At 36.6% G+C, this 23,724-nt stretch overlaps 1 protein-coding gene across 31 annotated transcripts in view; it reads left to right on the top strand.

Moving 5' to 3' along the window:
- The window catches only part of PSD3 (pleckstrin and Sec7 domain containing 3), a 655,493-nt gene that overhangs the window by 524,881 nt on the left and 106,888 nt on the right, over positions 1–23,724 (top strand). For 2 of the 31 annotated variants that reach the window (XM_070499762.1, XM_070499773.1), the window contains one exon: positions 3,954–22,354. The exons of 28 other annotated variants lie outside the window; for them this stretch is intronic. In XM_070499762.1, coding sequence (XP_070355863.1) covers positions 3,954–3,981 — 28 coding nt within the window. In that variant the 3' untranslated portion in view covers positions 3,982–22,354. Of the gene's footprint in view, positions 1–3,953; positions 22,355–23,724 lie in introns of those variants that run through there. One more of the 31 variants, XR_011498769.1, reaches the window with a different exon arrangement.

Genomic DNA, 23,724 nt, shown 5'->3' with positions numbered 1-23,724 from the left:
CTATTCCACAAATAGTCTTTAAGCAGCTACTTCTGCGCCTGGCCCAGTACTGTGCCCCACATACAAATATAAAAGAGATGTAGGTTCTGTGCCTAATGAGAACACAGATGGGAGTATATGGGAGGGAGTGGATTGTACAACGATGAAAACATAAAAATTGTAGTGCAGAATGCGATTAGCCAAACAGCCTTGTGGAATGTCTCAGCTCCCTCATGCAAGACGATTACCGTTTTTTCCCCAGTTCCCTTGCTCAGTTGTTCGTTATTCATAAAGCGTCTGTTTGTTGAACTACTTTGTACTGGGCAGAATGCTGGAAGTTTGGAGAGAACAAATGTGTATAAGACATTTTCCCTGGCCTTAAGAAATTTTACGGTCTAATACAAATGATTAAAAAAAATTAGAAGTAGTTACTCTCTCTGTTCGGGATGGGATGGGGTGAGGTGAGTTCAAGTGGATATAGGAGCTTATAACTTATGTTAGAATTGTTTAGCATTGTTTAAAATTTAGGTACATGAGAAGCTTCAGAGAATACAATTAACAGAAAAAGGAAACTAAAATAAGTGCATTAGGAAAATTAATGGTCTTCTCTTTCTGCCTTTTGACTTCCATGTTTATTGCTGTTATTGTCTGAGTGTTTGGGAATTATAAGAACTCTCCCTTATCCTGGTCTACAAAAAACTAAAAATTCATGTATCCAGCTTCAGTTTAATTAAGACACAATAAAACTAGTTTTAAATAATGTATTTCTGGGTCCCTCCCCACACTCTTACTTCCCTCAGTGACTGGGTTGCAGCAGCACATAGTCCTTATCATTATGCACAACTGTTCTCTGTACCTCTGAGTAAGCATTTTTACAAGCTTGCATCATGGAATAATGTTTTCTATTTCATGTTACCCTATAACTCATTTTGCAAGAGCAGTTTAAAACCTTTCTTGTCTTAGCTTTAAATTAAATTGTTTTCTGTCTGCCCTCACATATCGAATTGTCCTGGCTAATTAGGAATTAGCCGAGCTGGTGTCACCTTGGGAACTTTCTGTCCTTCAGATCATGTGTTATGAAAGCCCTGAGCTTTAAAAAGTGTGGTTTTAACTACCAACAGTTCATTGTTTGGCTTCTTTATCATTTTTTTGTTATAAACTTTAGTTATCGCTGGTCTTTTCTGGAAACCAGTGCTGCCCATTTATTGCCTGATTTTAGGAAGTAGAGAAAGCTCTCCAAAGATTTCCTCCTCTTCTTCGCCATGATTATGTGGGACACTGCCTGTGAGTGTGACAGTGGGTACCTGTGTTTACGTCTGTGTACTGTGAGAGAATGATAGATAAAGGCAATGGAGTAACTGGTACTTGTTCTTTTATGAGGTGCTTTAATTCTTTATCCAATCCAAGGGTCTGAATCTGAAATGGGCAACTGCTTCTAAAGCTCTTTGCTGTGTAATTGCTGAAAAAGGTCTTTTTCCAAGAAAAGAACCCTTCAAGAACTCTTTTTACTTTCATTCCTTGATCCTTGTTCATGTTTTACTTAACTCAGTGTTGATTCTAATTTTGCTTTAGGTAATAATACATATCACGTAAAACGTAGTCTCAATTGTTGCTCTATAGGAAATGGCCATCAAGAAAGAATAGCTTATTTCCACTCAAGACAGGATTTTTTTAACTTAGACTGATTTAAATGAGCCACTTTTAGCTGATGAATGTAATTTATTCCCATGCATTTAAGTTATTTTGGAATAAAACACTTTTGTGGTACTTTGATCTAAGAAGTCCAAAAGTAATTCTTGTTTTAAACTTCCAAATGGCCACTTGTAGTTGATAATAATTACTGGTGAGAAAGCTAAGACACAGCGAAGTTGCAGTAAGTTGGACAATGGTTGTAGTTACAGCGAATGTAGTAAATTTTATATAAAGAAAAGTTCAAATGTAGGGGGAAAGAGGTAGGAGGGTTGACATTAGGAGTTACTGGTAGATCTAACCATGGGAAAATTAATAAAACTGTTCATGTGAGATATTTGACTATAAAGATGGAATAAAAGTCAGTTCTCCATCTGGGGTGCTCATGCTGTTAAACATTTTCTAGGTGAGCGTTGTGCCTCCTTGACATGCTAGACTAGAATAAGACTTCACGTTCCCGCCATCGGTACTGTCTGTTAGGTTATCCTCCCATTCCTGACGTGGAGGTACTGCATCATGCTGGACTCTTGGTAAAATAATAATTCTAATGTTAATATTAGATGAAATTCACCCATTTAGGAGACAGTCTTAATGAATATTAACTAAGGGTAAGTCTGTATTTATACAGTGGATGTGTGAAGGATACTATTAGTTTGATTGGTCTACTTATAAATTCAGTGAAAATGCATTGAATATAAGATAAGGAAAGGAAAGAAACAAAGAAATACCATAGTTATGACAAAGTGATCAAAAACTTGAAGGAGATTTTGAGCTGAAGAATTGGTGTCACTTAAAAATTTATTAGTGGGGCCAGCCTCACTGGCCTAGTGGTTAAGTTCAGTGCACTCTGCCTCAGCGACCTGGGTTTGGTTCCCGGGCGCTGACCTGCACCACTCCATTAGCGGCCATGCTGTGCTGGTGACCCACATATTAAAAAATAGAGGAAGATTGGCAGGGATGTTAGCTGAGGGTGAATCTTCCTCAGAAAAACGAAAACAAACAAACAAATTTGTTAGCTAAAAATGATATTGAACCATGGGATCACTCTCCCAGATTTTAGTGTTTAAAGGAAGAAAGATTTCAGGATTTAAAATTAGAAAAGATTCTAATATAGCTCTGTGAAATGTGATTTTATTACGTGTCTGAATCATGGCTCACAGTTAACATTTAATCTGTGAGTACCTATTTTTCTCAGCCATCTCAAGTATGCTAACTCAGATATATAGGAAACTAGAAAAATTTGCCATCTAATTCTTAGCTTTAAAAAGACAAGTTAAAAAAAATGTCTGCTTTCTGTGTAAATAGTGTCTCTGTCAGTGATGAGATTGAGATGGATACTTAGAATTTATATGAGGAACAGACATGTTGGTGAGCAGACGGAATGTGATTATAATGTTAGTAGCCTACTTGTCCCAAAGCAATTTTAGAATCACTGAGGCGCAAAGAATTATGCAGGCTGGGATTTAAGGAAAGTGCTTTTTTCCTAAAATGCTGCTGATTTAGAAGTTTATATCATCTGTATCATTTGCTAAGGCTTTTATTTTTGTTAAAGAATGCCACAAGAAGAAAATACAATAAACATAATTTCTAAGTGAAGCATAATATGCATGCAATGACTAATATAGTGCCTTGAACATTTTAGACAATAGTTTGAATTTCGTTGAGCATCTCGTATGTGTACATTGTGACACACACTTATACATACATTTTCAGAGCTGAGAAAAATTTAACCAGCCAGATTAATAATACCAAAGGAAGTTGTTTTTCGTTGCCATTAAAAATTCCCTGGTAGGTCTTTTGGAAACATCTAACATCTGGTTTGACCCCAGTGTACTTCCAAGAACTTTGTTTTCAAACTGTCTTATTATCTACAGTTAAGGTTTTCTTAGTTTGGAAAGCATGCCACGGTGATTGTACGTACAGTCAGATCCTTTATTTCAGAAAGCCAAGTTACTAGCCTACATCTTCCTCGCACCTGGCAGCATTCTTCTTGGTGTTAAAGAGCTATTGACAGAGCTTGACTTTTTAATGAAAGTGTATTATTCTCTTTTTTACCGTTAAGATGCCTGTGTCAGAATAAGATATTTTTAGAAAATAAAATGTATTTCCTGTTTTTGTCAGAATGTTTACATTTAATTACGTGTTTTTTTATTTTTGTTAAGCAAAGAGGACAGATCCATTTTAAACTCACCCCACCTTGTGGCATAATATGATGTGATATAATAGAAACCCTGTGACAAGTCAGCACAGTTTTTTATAAGTTTATTCTTCACTTTATTTTCCAGCAGTCCCCCGATCGCAATATTTGGATGATATTCAACTTAGTGTTCTGTTCCGGCACTCAACCACTATGTTCATTCTTTAAAAACAGATTTCTTGAGGTATAATTTACAGCTGTAAAATTCACCCATTTGAGTGCCCAATTTCATGGTTTTTGTAAATTTACAGAATTGTATAATGATCACCACAGACCATCAGCCCATGACTGTCACTCTGTAAAGGTTCCTTGTGCTTGTGATTTAGCATATTTGATATAAATTCTTCCCTCCTCTCTGGTCCTACACTGTTTTGTACATAACTTTGTTGAGGCATATATTTATAAAAAAATTTATTACCCCTTATTATGTCTATGTGTTTCCACTTCTGGACTATGAGTCCTTCAAAGAGTCTTAATCCTTTTGATATCCCCACTGCTTAGCATGCTGCCTGGCAACTAAAGATTCCTTCTAATCATGACTGAGCTGGCAGTGACTCCATCGTGAAGGTGAGCAGGGCCTTGGCCTCGTGCTGTCTACTGTGCTCCATGGGCCTCCCTGTGGATGATGCAGATCTTTCGAATCAGAGAGACCCTCAAGGAGGCCTGTTAGCCACTTACCATAGGTCCTGCCTATGTGAGGTTACCTCTCTGAACCTTAGTTTTTCACTGAGGTGATAACATCTGCCTTTTTAGAATGTTTGTGGTGTTAAGAAATTAAGTTATGATCATGTTCATGATAATGACTGGAGGTTCAGGGTGGAGTTTGGTATCTGATTCATACCCCATTCCTGTCTTTAACATTTTTGGCTAGAGGAGTATGTGCACAGAGTATGGAGTCAAATGAATTCAAGCGTCTGCTCTATAACCCGAAGTGCAAGGTGCCCTAGGAAAGTTAGATTGGAGACTCCAGTGGGGGCCTGAGTGACTGCCAATCTTGCTGAGCCCAGCTACCTAACTTTAATTTGGACCAAGAAATCAGAACTAAAAGATGAGAGGCAAGCCTGACCCACTGAGTCTGCCACACGATGAGGCAGAAGAGAGAGAGTACTCTGTTTGATGCCAGAGGGTGGCGTAGGGAGGACTGAGAAGCTCATGTGAAGCTCACAGTTCAGAGGCACAGACTCACTAAAGACTGAGACCAAATCATAGAGCTCTAGAATGCTTCTTTCCCCAACCTTACCACTGTATTACTAAAGGCCTATTTACAGCAGTTCCTTTTACCCAGCACATTGTTTCCGACTATGAAGAGAACATTACAAGGCATACTGAAAGGTAATAAACATAATTTGGAGAGGCAGAGCAAGCATCACAACCAGACTCAGATATAGCAGGGATTTGGGATTATTTGATGAGGAATTTAAAACAACTATGATTAATATGCTGAGAACTCTAATGAATACAGTAGACAGCATGCAAGAACAGATGGATGCTGTAAGCAGCCAAGTGGAAATTCTAAGAAAAAATCAAAAAGAAATGCTTGAGATCAAAAACATTGTAACAGAAGTGAAGAGTGCTTTTGATGGGCTCATTAGTATACTGGACAAATGTGAGAAAAGAATCTCTGAGCTTAAGAATATGTCAAGAGAAGCTTCAAAAATGGAAAAGCAGAGAAAAAAAAAAACACTAGGGAAAAAAAAGAGAATATCCAAGAACTGTAGGACAACTACAAAAGGTATAACACACACATAATGAGAATAGCAGAAAGAAAAGAAAGAGAGAAAGGAACACAGGAAATATTTGAAGCAACAATGACTGAGAATTTCCCACAACTTCATGTCAGGCACCAAACTATAGATCCAAGAAACTCAGAGAACACCAAGCAGGGTAAAAACTACAGGTGTGAAAAAGAACCTGAACCTAGGCATATCATATACAACCTGCAGAAAATTAAAGAGGAAGAAAAAATCTTGAAAGAAACCAGAGGTGAAAAACACGTTTCCTATAAAGGAACAAAGGTGAGAATTCTATTCGACTTTTCAGAGTCCATGCAAGCAAGAAGAGAGTGTAGTCAAATATTTAAAGTATTGAGAGAAAAAACTCACCAACCTAAAATTCTATACCCTGAGAAATTATCCTTCAAACAGAAAGCAGAGGGGCTTTGACAATTACTTAGAAAAAATCCGTGCTGTTAGATTCATGTCTTGAATTTATGGAGCAATTCCTGAAAGTAAGCAAAAGTGTGATGAGTGGAAGGAGTTTGAACACATAGATTTTGAACCATTTTAATGACTTTTCAGAAGCAGCAAAGAAGTCCTAGAAAAAAGTGATTTGTTTAGGATCACAACTGACAAAATGGTTCAGTGCTTTTTCTACTTACCTAAGCTATCTCAAAACTTAAAATAAGAAATAAACTAAATTCATTCCGGGGGAAAGGATAAATGAGTAAAAGGTAAACTTGATAAAAAATAACTTCCTCCCAAATCTTATTAGTACAATTAAAGTATTGCCTTTCACAAAGTATATAAGGTAATTTTCTTGAAATTTTATACTCATTCCTATGCATATATGACTAAAAATAAGTCTAATCTGAAAATTTAGACTTTACATATTTATACTGAATAAATATTGACTGAAAATCTGTACATACCAGAGGTTATTGGATGATTTAATTGAAGATTAATCTTAGAGGAGATTTTTTTTTCTACCTTATATACTTTTATAAAGTATTCACTGTAAGATCTAAAAGAAAGAAAGAAAAGTAAAGGAGAGATGTCACCAAGATAGCAACATAGGTCATTTCTGACTAAACTCCCCCTCATGAGAACAATGACTAACAACTCTTCAGGGACAAGAGATTGCTGAAAGAATCCTAAAACTTGGGAGTGAGGCTGAAGCACGCCCCCTGCACCACAGAAACCAAGATGGACTGCGTTACAAGGGTAAGAGGGACAGCTACAAGCTGACTGCACTGCCCCTCCACAAACCAGAGCAGCATTGTCAGGGGTGACACCCAGCCCCTCCAGCATTGTGGGTCTCTTTATGGGAGCCCCTACTCTGGTTTTCCCTATGAGGATCACCAGGGAATCTGCGGGGCTCAACCTCTGGGGATCTGATTGAGACTGAGAAGTGGAGTGGGGCTTTCAGTAACCAACACTTGAATCTTGGCAGACCAAGTACCTAACTGCAGAACCCAAGTAGTAGTCTTAACCAGCAGCTTTGCTCATCTGCAGAACTAAGTTGGTGGTGCAGTCAGACCAGGGAATTTGGTGGAGTACAGGTCTGCCTAATTTGGGTCCCCAAATGAGGAGTTCTGCTAGCCCCAGATTTTGGTCTGCCCACGCCCAGGCAGAAAAGCTGAGTCATAGCCCCACCCGCTGTGGATCATATCCTCCAACCCCATCTGACGGGAAGGGCTAGTGAGAACACCCAGAAGCTGTGTAAGCCAGCAACTCTTGAGCCCAGAGGTGGGCAGGCAGAGCTGATTGCCCCCAGGGCAAAGCCAGTGGCCCTGTTTAGTCAGGGAACTTGAGGCACAGGTTGGCTTGAGTCAAAACCACAAACAAAAAGCATTAGTGCCCTTGCAGATGCTTCTCCTGCTGTGCCTGGGCAGGGAAACTAATTCATAGCCCCACTTATTGCTAAATACGGTCTTTAGCCACTCAACTGGAGAACCTTGCCAGAGCACACAGGAAGCTGTGTAGCCTGTACAACAGCCCTGCTTGAACAGAGAGCAAAGGCAATGACTTTTCCTGTCTGCAGAGTAAATCTGGTGGTCTCACCTGACCAGGATATTCACTGCACACTCTTGCCTGATTTGGGGCCCCAACCAGTGAGCCACACAGGCCCTGGGTTTTGTCCTGCTGTCTTAGCAGTGCAGGGAAGCTAATTCATACCCCACCTACTGGTAAGTATAGTACCCAGTACCAACTATCTAGTAAGCCTGACCAGAGAATCCAGGCAACTATGAAGCTCATCCCACAGCCTTGCCTGGCCAGGGAACCAAGCTAGCAGCCCTAACCAGCTGTTTTCAGCCAGTGACACACACCCCTGACCTCACAGCTTGAACAGTTGCCTTGCCCAAAAGTAGACCCTAATAGCAGACCCCACCTGCCTAAGGACATTACCAGCAGACAACCCAGAAACCCAAACTGAGCTGACTGGTGAAGAACTGTCTCTGCCAAAGCAAACAGGCAAAGTCTGGAAAAGGAAACCATTTACTCAAATGTACAGATACCAACATAGGGAATCAAGGATTGCAAAAACATCAGGTAAATATAACACCACCAAAGGAAACTAATAAAACTGTAATAAGTGATCCTAAAGAGATGGATGTCTTTGAATTGTCAAACAAAGAATTCAGAACAATGCTTTTTGGGAAATTTAGAAAATTACAACAATACACAGACAACTAAATGAAATTAGAAAAACAGTGCATGAACAAAACAAGAAGTTAAACAAAGAAATAGAAATCATCAACACCAAACAGAAATCCTAGAGCTGAAAAAATGCAATAACTGAGCTGAAGAATTCAATAGAGAGCCTCAAAAGCAGACTTGACCGTGCAGAAGAAAATCAGTGACTTCGAAGATAGGAAAATGGAAATTATCCAGTCGGAGGAACAAAAACAAAAAAGAATAAAAGAGAGTGAAGACAGCCTATGAGACTTACAGGACACAATGAAAAGAAACAACGTATGCATTATAGGAATTTCAGAAGGAGACCAGAAATAGAAAGGGATAGAAAGTATATTTAAAGCAATAATGGCTGAAAACTTCCCAAACCTGGGAAGAGAAACCACAGATCCAAGAAAGCTAGAGAACACCAATTAGGTTGAGCTCAAATAGGGCTACACCAAGACACATTACAATTAACTTGCCAAAAGACAAAGAAAAAGAGGGGTTGGCTAGGTGGCATAATGGTCAGGTTCATGCACTCCACTTTAGCAGCCCAGGGTTCGTCAGTTCAGATCCCGGGTTTGGACCTAGCATTGTTCATCAAGCCATGCTGTGGCAGGCATCCCACAAATAAAGTAGAGGAAGATGGGCACAAATGTTGGTTCAGGGCCAGTCTTCCTCAGCAAAAAGAGAAGGATTGACAGCAGATGTTAGCTCAGGTCTAATCTTCCTCAAAAAAAAAAAAAGAGAACTTTAAAAGCAGCAAGAGATGAGAGAAATTATGTACAAGGCAACCCCTATAAGACTCTAGGCAGATTTCTCATCAGAAATATTTCAGGTCAGAAGAGAATGAGATGACATATTCAAAATAGAAAGAAAAAAATTGTCAACCAAGAATACTATATCCACTGAAGCTGTCCTTCAGAAATAAAAGGAATAAAGACATTCCCAAACAAACAAAAGCTGAGGGAATTCATTTCCACTAGACCTGGCTTACAAGCAATGCTGAAGAGAGTTCTTTGAGGGAAATAAAAGGATTCTAATTAACATCACAAAAACCTAGAACAGCAGTGTAAAACTCACTGGTAATGGTAAATACATAGTCAAAGTTGGATTCTGTAATAGGGTAATTATGGTATGTAATTCACTTACAACTCTAGTTTAACAGTTAAAACACAAATGTAGTAAAAATAATCAGTTATTATTTATACAGTATAAAAATATGTAAATTATAAGATCAGTAATCTAAAATGTGAGGGGGAGGAGACGAAAAAATATGAAGCTTAAGAATTCTATTGAAGTGAAGCTGTTATTAGTTTAAAATGCGGTGTTACAATTTTAAGATCTTTTACGTGAACATCATGGTAACTGCAAGGGAAAAACTTACAGCAGTTGCACAAAAGAACATGATCAAGTCAAAGCATACTGACACCACAAGACATCAAAACACAAAAAAAGGACAACAGGAGAAGAATCAAGGAACAACAGATCTGTAAAATAACCAGAAAGCGATTAACAAAATGGCAATGATCAGTCCTTGTTTATAAGAAATTAAATGTAAACAAATCAAATTCTCCTATCAAAAGACATAGAATGGCTGAGTGTATAAAAAGCCAAGGTCCAACAATATGCTGCCTATAAGAGACTTACTTTAGCCTTAAAGACAGACACAGACTGAGAGTGAAGGGATGGGAAAAGATATTTCAAGTGAATGATAACCAAAAAAGCAGCGGTAGCTATACTTTTATCAGACAAAAGGTACTTTAAAAGTGGTAAAATGATACAAAGAAAGTCACTATGTAATGATAAAGGAGTCAATACATCAAAAAGATATAACAATTATATTTATGTGCCCAAAGTCAGAGCACCTAAATATGTAATGCAAAAACTGACAGCTAAAAGCCAAATAAACAGCAATACAATAATAGTTGGGGACCTTAACATCCCACTCTCAACAATGGATAGGTCATCCAGAGAATCAATAAGGAAACAGCAGATTTGAACAACACTATAGACCAAATGGACCTAACAAACATACACACAACATTTTACCTGACAGCACTAGAACACACATTCTTCTCAAGTGCATACAGAACATTTTCTAGCTAGACCATATGTTAGGCCACAAAACAAGTGTTAGTAAATTCAAGAAGACTGAAATCATGCCAAGTATCTTCTCTGACCACAGTGGTATGAAACTGGAGAGAAATGAAAATTCATGAATACATGGAAATAACACCCTCTTGAACAACCAGTGGATCAAAGAAGAAATTAAAGGGGAAATTAAAAAGTTCTTGAGACAGACAAAAATGGAAACACAACATACCAAAACTTATGGGATACAGCAAAAGCAGTTCTAAGAAAGAAATTCATAACAATAAAGAAACAAGAAAGAATCCCAAATAAATTAGCTAACTCTATAACTAAGGAACTAGAAAAAGAATAAACTGAGCCAAAAGTTAGCAGAAGGAAGAAAATTGTAAAGATTAGAGCAGAAATAAATAGAGAGCAGAAAACTATACAAAAGATTAACCAAACTAACAGTTGGTTCTTTGAAAAGATAAGCAAAATTGACAAACCTTTCACTAGACTAACCAAGGGAAAAAGAGGACCCAAATAAACAAAATTATTAATGAGAAATTAGACATTACAAGTGATCCCACAGAAATATAAATGATCATAAGAAGCTACTGTGAGCAACTATACACCAACAAACTGGACAACCTAGAATAAATGGAAAACTTCTTAGAAACATACAAACTATCAAGACCGAATCAGAAAGAGATTCAGTCTGAATAGACCGGTTACTAGTAAGGAGACTGAATCATTAATCAAAAATTTCCCAACAAAGAAAATCCCAGGACCACATGGCTTCCCTTGTGAAGTTTACCAAACATTTAAAGAAGAATTAACATCAGTGCTTCTCAGACTCATCTGAAAAATTGAAGAGAACGGAGAACTCCCAAATTCATTTCACAAGTCAAGCTTCACCCTGATACCAAAGCCAGAAAAGGATACTACCAAAAAATAAAACTACAAATCAATATCCCTGATGAATATAGATGCAGAATTTCTCAATAAAATACTAGAAAACAAATTCAGCATCACCTGAAAAGGATCATTCACCATGATCAAGTAGGATTTATACCTGCAGTGCAAGGATGGTTCAACATATGCAGATCAATCTATAGGATACATCACATTAGGGGAATGAAAGAAAAAAAATCATATGATCATCTCAATAGAGGAATAAAAAGCATTAGGCACAATTCAGCATCCATTCATGATAAAAGCTCTTGACAAATTAGGTATAGGAGGAACCTACATCAACATAATAAAGGATGTATATGATAAGCCCAAAGCTAATATCATACTAAACGGTGTAAGTTTGAAAACTTTTCCTCTGAGATCAGGAAAAAGGCAAGAGTTCCCACTCTCCCCACTCCTATTCATCATAGTACTGGACGTACTAGCTACAGCAGTCAGGCAAGAGAAAGAAAGAAAAGGTATCAGAATTGGAAAGGAAGAGGTAAAATGGTGTCTATTTGCAGATGATATGATTTTATAGAGAGAAAATTCTAAAGACTCAACCAAAAACCCATTAGATCTAATCAATGAATTTAGTAAAGTTGCAGGATGCAAAATTAACGTAAAAAATCAGTAGCGTTTCTATACACTAACAAAAAATTATCTGAAAAAGAAATAAAACGATCCTATTTACAATAGCGTCAAAAACAATAAAATACTTAGGGATGAATTTAACCAAGGAGGTGAAAGATCTCTACTCTTAAAACTACAAGATATTGATGAAAGGAATTCGAGAAGACACAAATAAATGGAAAGATATCCAATGTTGATGGATTGGAAGAATTAATATTGTTAAAACGTCTGTACTACCAAAAGTCATGTGTAGATTCAATGTAATCCCTATGAAGACTCTAATGACATTTTTTACAGAAGTAGAAAAAACAGTTCTAAAATCTATGTGGAACCACAGAAGACTCTGAATAGCCAAAGGAATCCTCAGAAAGAAGAACAAAGCAGGAGGCATCACACTTCCTGATTTCAAGCTATACTATAAAGCTATGGTAATCAAAACACTACTGTACTGGCCTAAAAACAGACAAATAGATCAATGGAATAGAATAGAAAGCCCAGAAATAAACCCGTGCATGTACTGTCAACTAGTATTTGACAAAGGAGCCAAGAATACTCAATGGAGAAAAGACATTCTCTTCAATAAATAGTGCTCAGAAAAATTGGATATTCACATGTAAAAGAATGAAACTAGACCCCTCTCCTACACCACTCAAAAATATTAAGTTGAAATGGATTAAAGATGAACATAAGCCCTGAAACCATAAAACTCCTACAAGAAAACATAGGAAAAGAGCTCCTTGACATGGGTCTTGGCAATGATTTTGTGGCTTGACACCTAAAGCACAGGTAGAAAAATCAAAAACAAATGGAACTACATCAAATTAAAAATCTTCTGTATAGCAAAAGAAATGATCAACAAAGTGAAAAGATAACCTATGGAATGGGAAAAAATATTGCAAACTATATAACTGATAAAGAGTTAATGTGCAAAATATATAAAGAACTCATACAACTCAACAGCAAAAAACCAATAATCTAATACAAAAATGAGCAAAAGACTTGAATAGAAGTTTTTCCAAAGATCTGCAAAAGGCCAGCAGGGACACAAAAAGATGCTCAGCATCACTAGTCATTAGGAAAATGTAAATCAAAACTACAATGAGCTATCACCTGACACCTGTTAGAATGGCAGTTATCAAAATGCTGGGTTGGATGTGGAGAAAAGGCAATCATTGTGCACTGTTGGTAGCATTGTAAACTGGTACAGCCACAATGGAAATCAGTATGGAGAATCATCAAAAAAATTGAAAATAGAACTACCATATGATTCAGCAATACCACTGCTGGGAGTATATCCAAAGGAAGTTGAAAGAAACACTAACTTGAAAAGATCTGCACGTCTGTGTTCATAGCAGCAACTATAGGCAAGACATGGAAACAGCCTAAGTATCCTTCAGTGAATGAATGGATGAAAAATTGTGGTGTATATATACACAATGGGATATTATTCAGCCATAAAAATGAGGAAATCCTACCATTTTTAACAACATGGATGGACCTTGGCATTATGCTAAGTGAAATAAAGCAGACAGCAAAAAACAAATACTGTATGATCTCACTGATATGTGGAATCTTAAAAAAAAAAAAAGAAATCTCATAGGAAAAGAGATCAGATTTGTGGTTACCAGAGGCGTGGGGAGGAGGCATTGGAGGCAGGTGGCCAAAAGGTACAAACTTCCAGTTACAAGACAAATGAGTACTTGGATGTAATGTGCAGCATAATGACTACAGTTAACACTGCTGCACGGTGCACATGAAAGATGTTAAGAGAGTAAATACTCTGAGTTCTCGTCATGAGGAAAAGTTCTTTCGTTTTTTTTTGTTTTTAGCGTATCTATACAAGATGAATGATGCTAACTAAACTTATTGTCATAATCATTTCACAATATATGTAATCAGACCATTATGCTGTATAGTATTTACACTTAATACAGTGATGTATGTCAATTCTATCTAGGATGGTTTTGTTGTTATAAATTACTTTCACGACCTGTGATGTGTTCTTTTTAAGTAGATTTTGGTTAGTTGTAAATATATATTGCAAACTCTAGGGTAATTACTAAAAAAAGTATAACTGACATACTAAGAAATGAAGAAAATGGAATCAGATAAACTGCTCAATTATTACCATGAAAGGCAGAAAAAAAAAAAGAGAGGAAGACAAAAATAGGAATGAAGAACAAGGGCAATGAAAAGAAAACAGTAACAAATACGGTAGTCTATCAATAATCACTTTAAATATCAATGGTGGAATTACACAGATTAAAAGACAGAACCTGTTGGAGTGGGCCAAAAGACAAGAGGAAAATTTATAACATAAATGCTTAGATTAAAACAGAAGAGGGGCTGGCCTGGTGGCGTAGTGGTTAAGTTCAGTGGTGCCAGGTTCACAGGTTCAGATCCAGGGCACAGACCTAGCACTGCTCGTCAAGCCACTCTGTGGCGGCATCCAACATAAAATAGAGGAAGATTGGCACAGGTGTCAGCTCAGTGACAATCTTCCTCAAGCAAAAAGAGAAAGATTGGCAACAGATGTTAGCTCAGGGCCAATCTTTGTCAAAAAAAAAAAAAAAAAGATTTCAACAACCTAACTTTACACCTTAAAGCACTAGTAAATGAATAACAAACTAACCCAAAGCTAGTAGAAAGAAGGAAATAATAAACATTAGAGTAGAGATGTAAAATAGAGAATAGCAAATAATAGAGAAAAATCAATGAAACCAAGAGTTCTTTGAAAAATTCAACAAAATTGACAAACCTTTAGCTAGATTGACCAAGGGGAACAAAAGAGCCGAATAACTAAAATCAGAAATGAAAGAAGGGACTTGACCACTGATGCAGCTCATTCCATGAGGCCAGCAGTAGACTGATACCAAAGCCAGGCAAAGATACTATAAGAAAACTACAGACCAATAGTCCTTATGAATATTGATGCAAAAATGCTCCACAAAATACTAGTAAATCAAATTTAATACACCACATTAACAGAATGAGGGATACAAACCACAATACCATTTCAAGTGATGCAGCAAAAGCATTTGACAAAATTCAAACTATTTTAGGATAGAAACACTCAACAAACCAGGGATAGAAGGAAACTTCCTTAACATAAGAATGACCATATATGAAAAACTCACAGCTAACGTCGTATTCAATGGTGAAAGACTGAAAACTTTTCCTCTAACATCAGGAACAAAAAAGGATGCCCACTCTCATCACTTCTATTCGAGATAATACTAGAAGTCCTAGGAAGAGTGTTATGGGTTGACTGTGTTCCCTCTGTATTCATATGTTAAAACCCTAATCCCCCAGTGTGACTGGATTTGGAAATAGAGCCTTTAAAGAGGTAATTAAGGTTAAATGAGGTCACAAAGATGGGTCCTAATCTAATATGATTGGTGACTTATAAGAAGAGGAAGAGACTCCAAAGTTGGGCAGACCCAGAGAAAAAGCCGTGGGAGGCCCCTGATAAAGCCTCCACCTGCAAGCCAAGGAGAGCGGCCCCAGTGGAAACCAGCCCTGCCAGCACCTTGATCTTGGATTTCCACCCTCCAGCACTGTGAGAAAATAAAATTGTTGTTTAAGCCGCCCAGATTGTTGTATTTTGTTACGATAACTATGGCTGACATGGAGCAATTAGGCAGGAAAAGGAAGTAAAAGTCATCCAGATTAGAAAGGAAGGAGTAAAATTATCTCTGTTCACAGATGATATAATCTTATATGTAGAAATCCCTGAAGATTACACACACAAAAAAACTGCTAGAACTAATAAACAGATTCAGTAAAGTTGCAGAATACAAAATAAACACGTAAAAATCACTTGCATTTCTATACATTGAGCAATCTGAAAAGGAAATTAAGAAGACAGTTCCATTTACAATATCATCTAAAAGAAGAAACACTTAGAATTGATCTTAACCAAGAAGGTGAAAAAGACTTGTACACTGTGCTGCTCACCACACACGCAGCCAAAATTCTGTTTTTAAGTTTTTAGGAACCACCTACAATACAGTTTTCCACAGCAGCTTATACAATGAAAATGTTTCAGCACTGAAAATGTTGCCGAATGAAATTAAAGAAGGCACAAATAGATGGAAAAGCATCTTGTATTCATCTATTTGAAGACTTAAAAATTAAGATGTCAATTCTGCCCATAGAAATCTCCAGATTCAGTGTAGTTCCTAGTAGAATCCTAATGACATAGTCTTTTGCAAAAATAGAAAACCCATCCTAAAATTCATATGGAATCCCAAAAGACCTCCAATAGCTGAAATAATCTTGATAAAAAGGAACAAATTTGGAGGCCTTACACTTCATGATTTCAAAATTTACTCTAAACCCATGGTAATCAAAACAGTGTGGTACTAACATAAAGACAGAGATACAGACCATTGGCATAGAGTAGAGAGCCCAGAAATAAACTCTGGAATATATGGTCAAATGATTTTCAACAAGGATGCCAAGACCATTCAATGAGGAAAGGACCATCTCTTTGACAAATGGCGTTAGGGAAACTGGATTTACACATGCCAAAAAAATGAAGTTGAGCCCTTACATTACACCATATGCAGAAATTAACTCAAAATGGATCAAAGTCCTAAATGTAAGAGTTAAATATAAAATTCTGGAGCCAGCCCGGTGGCATAGCGGTTAAGTTTGCGTGCTCCACTTCGGCGGCCCAGGGTTTACCAGTTTGGATCCCAGGTGCAGACCTACGCACCGCTTATCAAGCCATGCTGTGGCAGGCATCCCACATATAAAGGAGAGGAAGATGGGCACGGATGTTAGCTCAGGGCCAATCTTCCTCAGTAAAAAGAGGATTGGTGGCGGATGTTAGCTCAGGGCTAATCTTCCTCAAAAAAAAAACCAAAATTTTTTTTAAAATTCTTACAAGAAATATAGGGGATAAGCTTCATGGCATTGGATTTGGCAATGATTTCTTGGACATAGCGCCTAAGATGCAGGCGACAAAAGAAATATTAGATAGTTGGATTACATCAAAATTAAAAACTTTTGTGCATCAAAGGACATGATCAACAGAGTGAGAAGGCAGTCCATGGAATGGGACAGGATATCTGCAAATCACATATCTGATAAGTGATTAATCTCCAAAGTAGAGAAAGAACTATGTTTCAACAATGAAAAAAAGAACACCATTCAATTAAAAAATGGACAAAGGACTTGAATAGATATTTTTCCAAAGAAGATGTACAATGGCCCATATGCGTATGAAGAGATGCACAACATATTAATCACTAGGGATACATAAAACCTCAATGACACTCATTAGGATGGCCACTATCAAAACACTAGAAAATCTCTGTGCACTGTTGTGAGAATGTAAAGTGGTGTAGCCACCATAGAAAGCAATATAGTGATTCTTCAAAAAAAAATTTTAAAAAGAATACTGTATGTTCTAGCACTTCGAGTTCTTAGTATATCCCCAAAAGAATTGAAAGCAAGGACTCAAAGAGATATTGTACACTCGTGTTCATAGTGACATTATTCGCAGTAGCCAAAAGGTGGAAGCAACCCAAGTGTCCCTTAAAGGATGAATGGATAAACAAAGTGTGACGTGTATTTATACAATGGAATGTTATTTCACATTACAAAGGAAGGAAATTCTAGCACATGCTACAACATATGGATGACCCTTTAGGACATTATGCTCAGTGAAATAAGCCAGTCACAGAAAGATGAACACTGTGTGACTCCACTTACATGAGGTTCCTAGAGTAGTCAGATCACAGACACTAAGTGGAATGTGGTGGCCAGTGGGTGGACGAGGAGGGGCTGAGAAGTTGTTATTCAATGGGTACAGAATCTCAGTTTGGGATTATGGAACATTCTGGAGATGGATGGTAGTTTTGATTTCACAACAATACAAATGTACTTAATGCCACAGAACTGTACCATTTAAAAATGGTTAAAATGGTAAATTTTAAGTGTATTATACTACAATGAAAAAGAGGAAATACACATATAAATGTGAATGCTGCAAGTGCCCTTTTCACTTTTTCTGCCAGGCAAACTTGAACTTATCTCTGTTGTCCAATTCCTGTATCACTTCTTCGATTTTGCATTGAAGGCAGGTTGAGTAATATTCCAGTTCTACTCTTGAAAATGTTTTTGTTTTCTTTTCAGCTGTTACTCTCCCTCCCTCTACCCCCTACCCAAAAAAGGCCCACCAGTTTTATATTTAATTTCAGTATTTGAATTCCACATAACTAAGGCCCTTCAAGATAACTTAATTCTCAAGTTTGGTGCTAGCTTAACAACTTTGGTACACCTGAACTCTGCTATAATGAGATTTTCCAAAATGGAGTATTTTGAAATGTGCTCAGTGGCTGGGTCAATGTAATGATATTCAGCTTTTGTAAGTTTTAGAAAGCAGTTGTTTTCCATTCTTTGTGGAATTCCAGTGAAAGATAAGACTCCAGTGGATTTTTATAATTCCTTATCTAATTTTTTTGTTTACAAATAGAAGCACTGTCATGAGTAAGGCTGAAAGTAGGAAATCCACAGTGTACAGTTGCCTTTTAGAAAAAGCAGAGGAGCAAAAGGCTGTCCACCACTGGCCCCGGAGCTCTGTGGTTCTCGAACCGAACTGCGTCATCAAGTCGTGGGCGTGGAGCACCCAGTGAGTCGTATGTGTGGTTACTGAGAGAACAGATTGGTGTGAGGAGTGTTTGGGGGAATTTCATAGGCAGTTGAAGGTGTTGACGTGTCTGGAATCTTAGTAGAAAATACTCTGCTAGGAGTCTTTTTAGATGTATGAGATATTCGTGTGTGAATCATTCTTTTCACAATCAAGACAGAACCCTGTTGTGTCTCCTTTATTTTACTTCAACAAACTCCTGAAAATGCCTCAGTGGTTCAGGGTACACAGCAAAGTCCTAGTTAGGTAGACTGTTTTCTATGAAATGAGTTAATTTTATTTGTAGAATTATTTTTATCAGTATATTGTATTAACTTACATCTGCTCCTGTATACGGTGGAAACAACTTCCCTTATGGGAAGGTACTGGCATTCATGTTATCTATCCAAACAGTAAAACCCTGCAGTGAGGCATTCAAGAATAACATGACTCCAGGTATAAGGTGGTTGGTTCCTATTCTCTTCCAATTCCATGTCTCAAATGGAGCCTGACACAAGGTCTCCTGGGGACTAGGGAGATGTGGGAAGAAGGACAGGAGTAACAGAGAAGGGGGCAGACTGCAGGGGTGGCAGAGTGGCTGCCAAGGCAGGAAAAGGTCCTCACAGTATTATTACTGATATCACTTCCATCCCAGAAGCACAGACCTGTGTATATTTAAGCCCAAAGGATAACCACCGCCAGTTGGCACCAACCTGTCTCTTGGACCAGGATAAGTTTTCACTCTCAGAACCTCACAAGATCATTTCATTTCATTAACCTTGGCAATATCAAGAATACTTGTTCTGCAGGATGGGGTATTTTCAACCCTTACTTATCATCATGGTTTTACTGAGCCATCCTCTACTGGACATCTCTCCAGTTATCATTGTCCTATTGCTGTGTTTTGGTTTTAATATTCAAACGTCTTAGAATATACAAGCCTCTCTAACAACAGCCTTATCTAAAAGAAATGTAAGGCATGCTACATATGTAATTTAAAATTTTTGGTAGCCATGTCATAAAATAAAAAGAAACAGGTGAAATTAATTTTATGATGTATTTTTTAATTTAACACATTATATCTAGAATATTATTTCAGTATGTAGTCAGTATAAAAATTATTGAAATATTTTCCAATTTTTTTGTCTAAGCCTTTTGAAATCTGGTATACATTTTTTCACTTATTACACATCTCAGTTTGGACTATCCACATTTCAAGTTCTCAATAGCCGTATGTGTCCAGTGGCTACCATGTTAGACGGTGTAACTATAAACTTCTTTTGGCTGATGTTTATACAGAGAAAGATCATAATTGCATGCCCCAAACTCAATACAGAGCTTCCTCAATTTACAATGAAGTTATGTTTCGATAAACTCAGAGTAAGTTGAAAGTATCATGAGTTGAAATGTATTTAATACACCTAACCTATCAAACATCATAGCTTAGCCTAGACTACCCTAATCATGCTCAGAACACTTACAGTAGCTTATAGTTGGACAAAATCATCAAACACAAAGCCTATTTTATAATAATGTGTTGACTATCTCATGTAATTTATTGAATACTGTACTGAAAGTGGAAAAACATCATGGTTGTCTGGGTACAGAGTGGTTGTAAGTGTATCGGTTGTTCACTCTCGTGATCATGAGACTGAGTGGGAGCTGTGGCTTACTGCCACTGCCCAGCATCACAAGAGAGGATCGTCCCAGATATTGCTAGCCTAGGAAAAGATCAAGATTGAAAATTCAAGGTACACTTTCTACTGAATGCGTGTCACTTTCACCCCATTGTAAAGTTGAAAAATCTTAAGTCAGACCATCGTAAGTCAGGGACCATCTGTACAACATTTTAAACAGGACAATGTGTAGGGAAAGTCTCAAATGACTTTACAATGCAATCAATAGAATGTCAATCATGAGTAGTGATTTTGAAAAGTGTGCCCAATGTCAGTGAAGAATTTGTTGGATTAGGATGTTGCTTGTGCAAAGAGAAGTTTTGTTACTGCCTACAAAACATTTGTTTGTTAAAAACCAGGATAATTATTTGGCAATATGGAAGCAGTGTTTTAAGTATTTTATATCTTATGTGTGTGATTGTTGTTTATATGTAGGCATTTTTACTGTGCTGTAGCAGCTTTTTAGGAAATCATATGGGGTTGACATGTAATACACTGTATCATTTTTTCCCTCAAATACCAGGAAATAGATCCCCATTTTGCATTTTACAACCAAACATCTGATTTTCAGAAATAGATTACTTGCATAAGGTGGGCGATGCCTTTGATGCCAGCTCTATAGTGCAGTGCTTTTCACATTGTGTCTGTGTTCACTGGAATCAGTGTGTTCTTCATAGTGCTTTAGGATTCTGAAAGAATCTGATTCTACATTCATTGTAAAATATGTTTTAAACTGTTTCAATTTAAAGTACAAAATGTGTTACATATACTAAATTTTTACACATTTATACATCAGCAAATTAATTTTTTTATAGATCTTAGAATAAAGTTTTACTGCCATCTCACTTTTCTGTTAAAGCGTACCCTGAATTTGCCAACTAGGCAATGTAGAATAACAACTTTTATCATTTGCAGCTATTTTTTTGTATGAATCAGAATTTCTACAAAACTGTGTAGCCATCCAAAGGACAAAAATTAAACAGTGTTGAGGCTGACTGCTACTGTGATAGAGTCTAGGATCTCTGAATTGTGTGTTTATAAAAAAAAAATCCACCTTTCCAATTAATCTGCTTTATAATAAATATACTGCATTAGCATTTGTAAAGCTGCGCTTCATCAACTTCATGCACTGAGGTTTTGTTTACTTTAGTCCCTCCAAAAGAAGGATTTAATCTGCTTAAAAATAAGTTTGGAAACAATGGCTGTAGTAATAGTTTCTTATGACTCTTAATATCTGAAACAGTTAACCTGATTCCCAAGATAATCATTCTGGTTTTTCTTACAACTCAAAACTCAAAAATTGATAATTCCCAAAGATTGAGGGGAGGTGTATGCATAAATCTTGAAGTTGAGCAGTTAACAGTTCGTTAACTCTTATTTAGTCTGTATCCTGTTTTTCTCCTTCAAAATGAGAAAACAGTACTTCTGTTGTGATCATCTCAAAATACCACTGCATCAAAAAAGAAAATTAATTTACAAAATTTGCTGTATTTTTTTCCTAGACTTACTATTTTAAACCAACCAAAATTGTTTGAGAAGTAACCATGTATTTCAGGTGCCCTCTTTTAAAAATGTGGCTTATTCACCTAAAAAATATTTAATGTAATCATAACAATTTCAAAATGTATCTCTCTTATGACTATCAAGTGTAATAATATTGGGTGATGTGGTAAGAAAAATAAGTACCTAATTTTTGTAAGCGCTTTACAGATGAAATTGGGAAGGAGATACAATTATTGTTGAGTAAATGGATTTTAGCTTGCTCATATCACAATTTACTTTGTATAGTTAGTTGCACAGGCATAAAAAAATGAGGTAGGAAACACAGAATGGAGTGATCCTCAATAAGCCATATTTGACTGTGAACTTGCAATTCTTTTTAACAGGAGTTACTTTTTATTTCTCAAATAAATCCAAATTTATGTTTTAACAGTACTAAACCTTAATGATGATAGTAGAATAATCTGTATATGAAGATTCGGAATCTTCTTTCTGGATTGATTCCAAACTGTGAAAGATCTGCAATGTTGTACTTTTATATTATTATCACGATGGTGGTTACAAACACATTTAGTTATTTATTATAAAAATAAAACATAGAAACTAGAAGCAACTCTGATGTTTTTCAAAAGAGAAATTAAAAAAAATCTTGAGACAAATTAAAATGGAAGTACAACATACCAGTGCTTATGGGATGTATAAAAAAGCAGTTCTAAGAGGGAACTTTTATAGCAATAAACACCTACATTAAGAAAAAAAGAGCTCAACCAACCTAATTTACACCTCAACGAACTGAAAAAAGAACAAACTAAACCCAAAGTTACAAGAAGAAAGGAAATAACAAAGATCAGAGTGGAAATAAATGAAATAGAGACTAAAAAGACAATAGAAAAGATCAAGGAAACTAAGAGCTGGATTTTTGAAAAGATAGACAAAGCTGTTAGCTAGACTAAGAAAAAAGAGGACTCAATAAAATTAGAAATGAAACAGGAGATGCTACACTTGATACCACAGAAATACAAAGGATCATAAGAGACTTACTCTATGCCAAAATTTGACAAAGTAGAAGAAAAGGATAAATTCCTGGAAATGTACAACCTACCAAGACTGAATCATGAAAAAACAGAAAAAACAAACAGACCAATTAGTAGTAAGGAGATGGAATCAGTAATCAAATACTTCTCAACAAGTAGAAGACCATGATCAGATGGCTTCACTGGTGAATTCTACCAAACATTCAAAGGAGAATCAATGCCAGTCCTTCTCAGACTATTCCAAAAAATGAGGAGGGAACACGCCCAAACTCATTTTATGAGGCCAATATTTTCCTGAGATCAAATCCAGACAAGGACACTACAAGAAAAGAAACTCACAGACCAATATTCCTGAGAAACATAGATGCAAAAACTCCTCAACAAAGTATTAGCAAACTGAATTCGACAGTACATTAAAAGGCTCATACACCATCATCAAGTAGTGTTTATTCCAGGGATGCAAGGATGGTTCAACATTTTCAAATCAATAAATATGTGATATACCACATAAACAAAATGAGGTATAAAAATCATAGGTGATTGTCTCCATAGACACAGAAAATGTGTTTGACAAAATTCAACATCCTTTCATGATAAAAACTCTCAAGAAACTGGGTAGAGATAGAATGTACCTCAACATAATAAAGATTGTAGAAGACAAGCCCACAGCTAACATCTACTCAACCATGAAATGCTAAAAGCATTTCCTCTAAGATCAGGAACAAGACAAGGATGCCCACTCTCACCACTTTATTCAACATACTATTGGAAGTCCTACCCAGAGCAATTTGGCAAGAAAAAGAAAAGCCATGCAAATCAAAAAGGAAGAAGTCAAATTGTCTCTATTTGCAGATGACATGATATTTTATATAGAAAACCCTTCTACTCCACCAAAAAATAACTATTAGAATAAATGAATTCAGTAAAGTTTAGAATACAAAATCAGTGTACAAAAAAA

The sequence above is a fragment of the Equus asinus genome, chromosome 27 (assembly GCF_041296235.1).
Source record: "Equus asinus isolate D_3611 breed Donkey chromosome 27, EquAss-T2T_v2, whole genome shotgun sequence".
Taxonomy (NCBI): Eukaryota; Metazoa; Chordata; class Mammalia; order Perissodactyla; family Equidae; genus Equus; species Equus asinus.
This window is presented reverse-complemented; position numbering and strand designations above follow the sequence as displayed.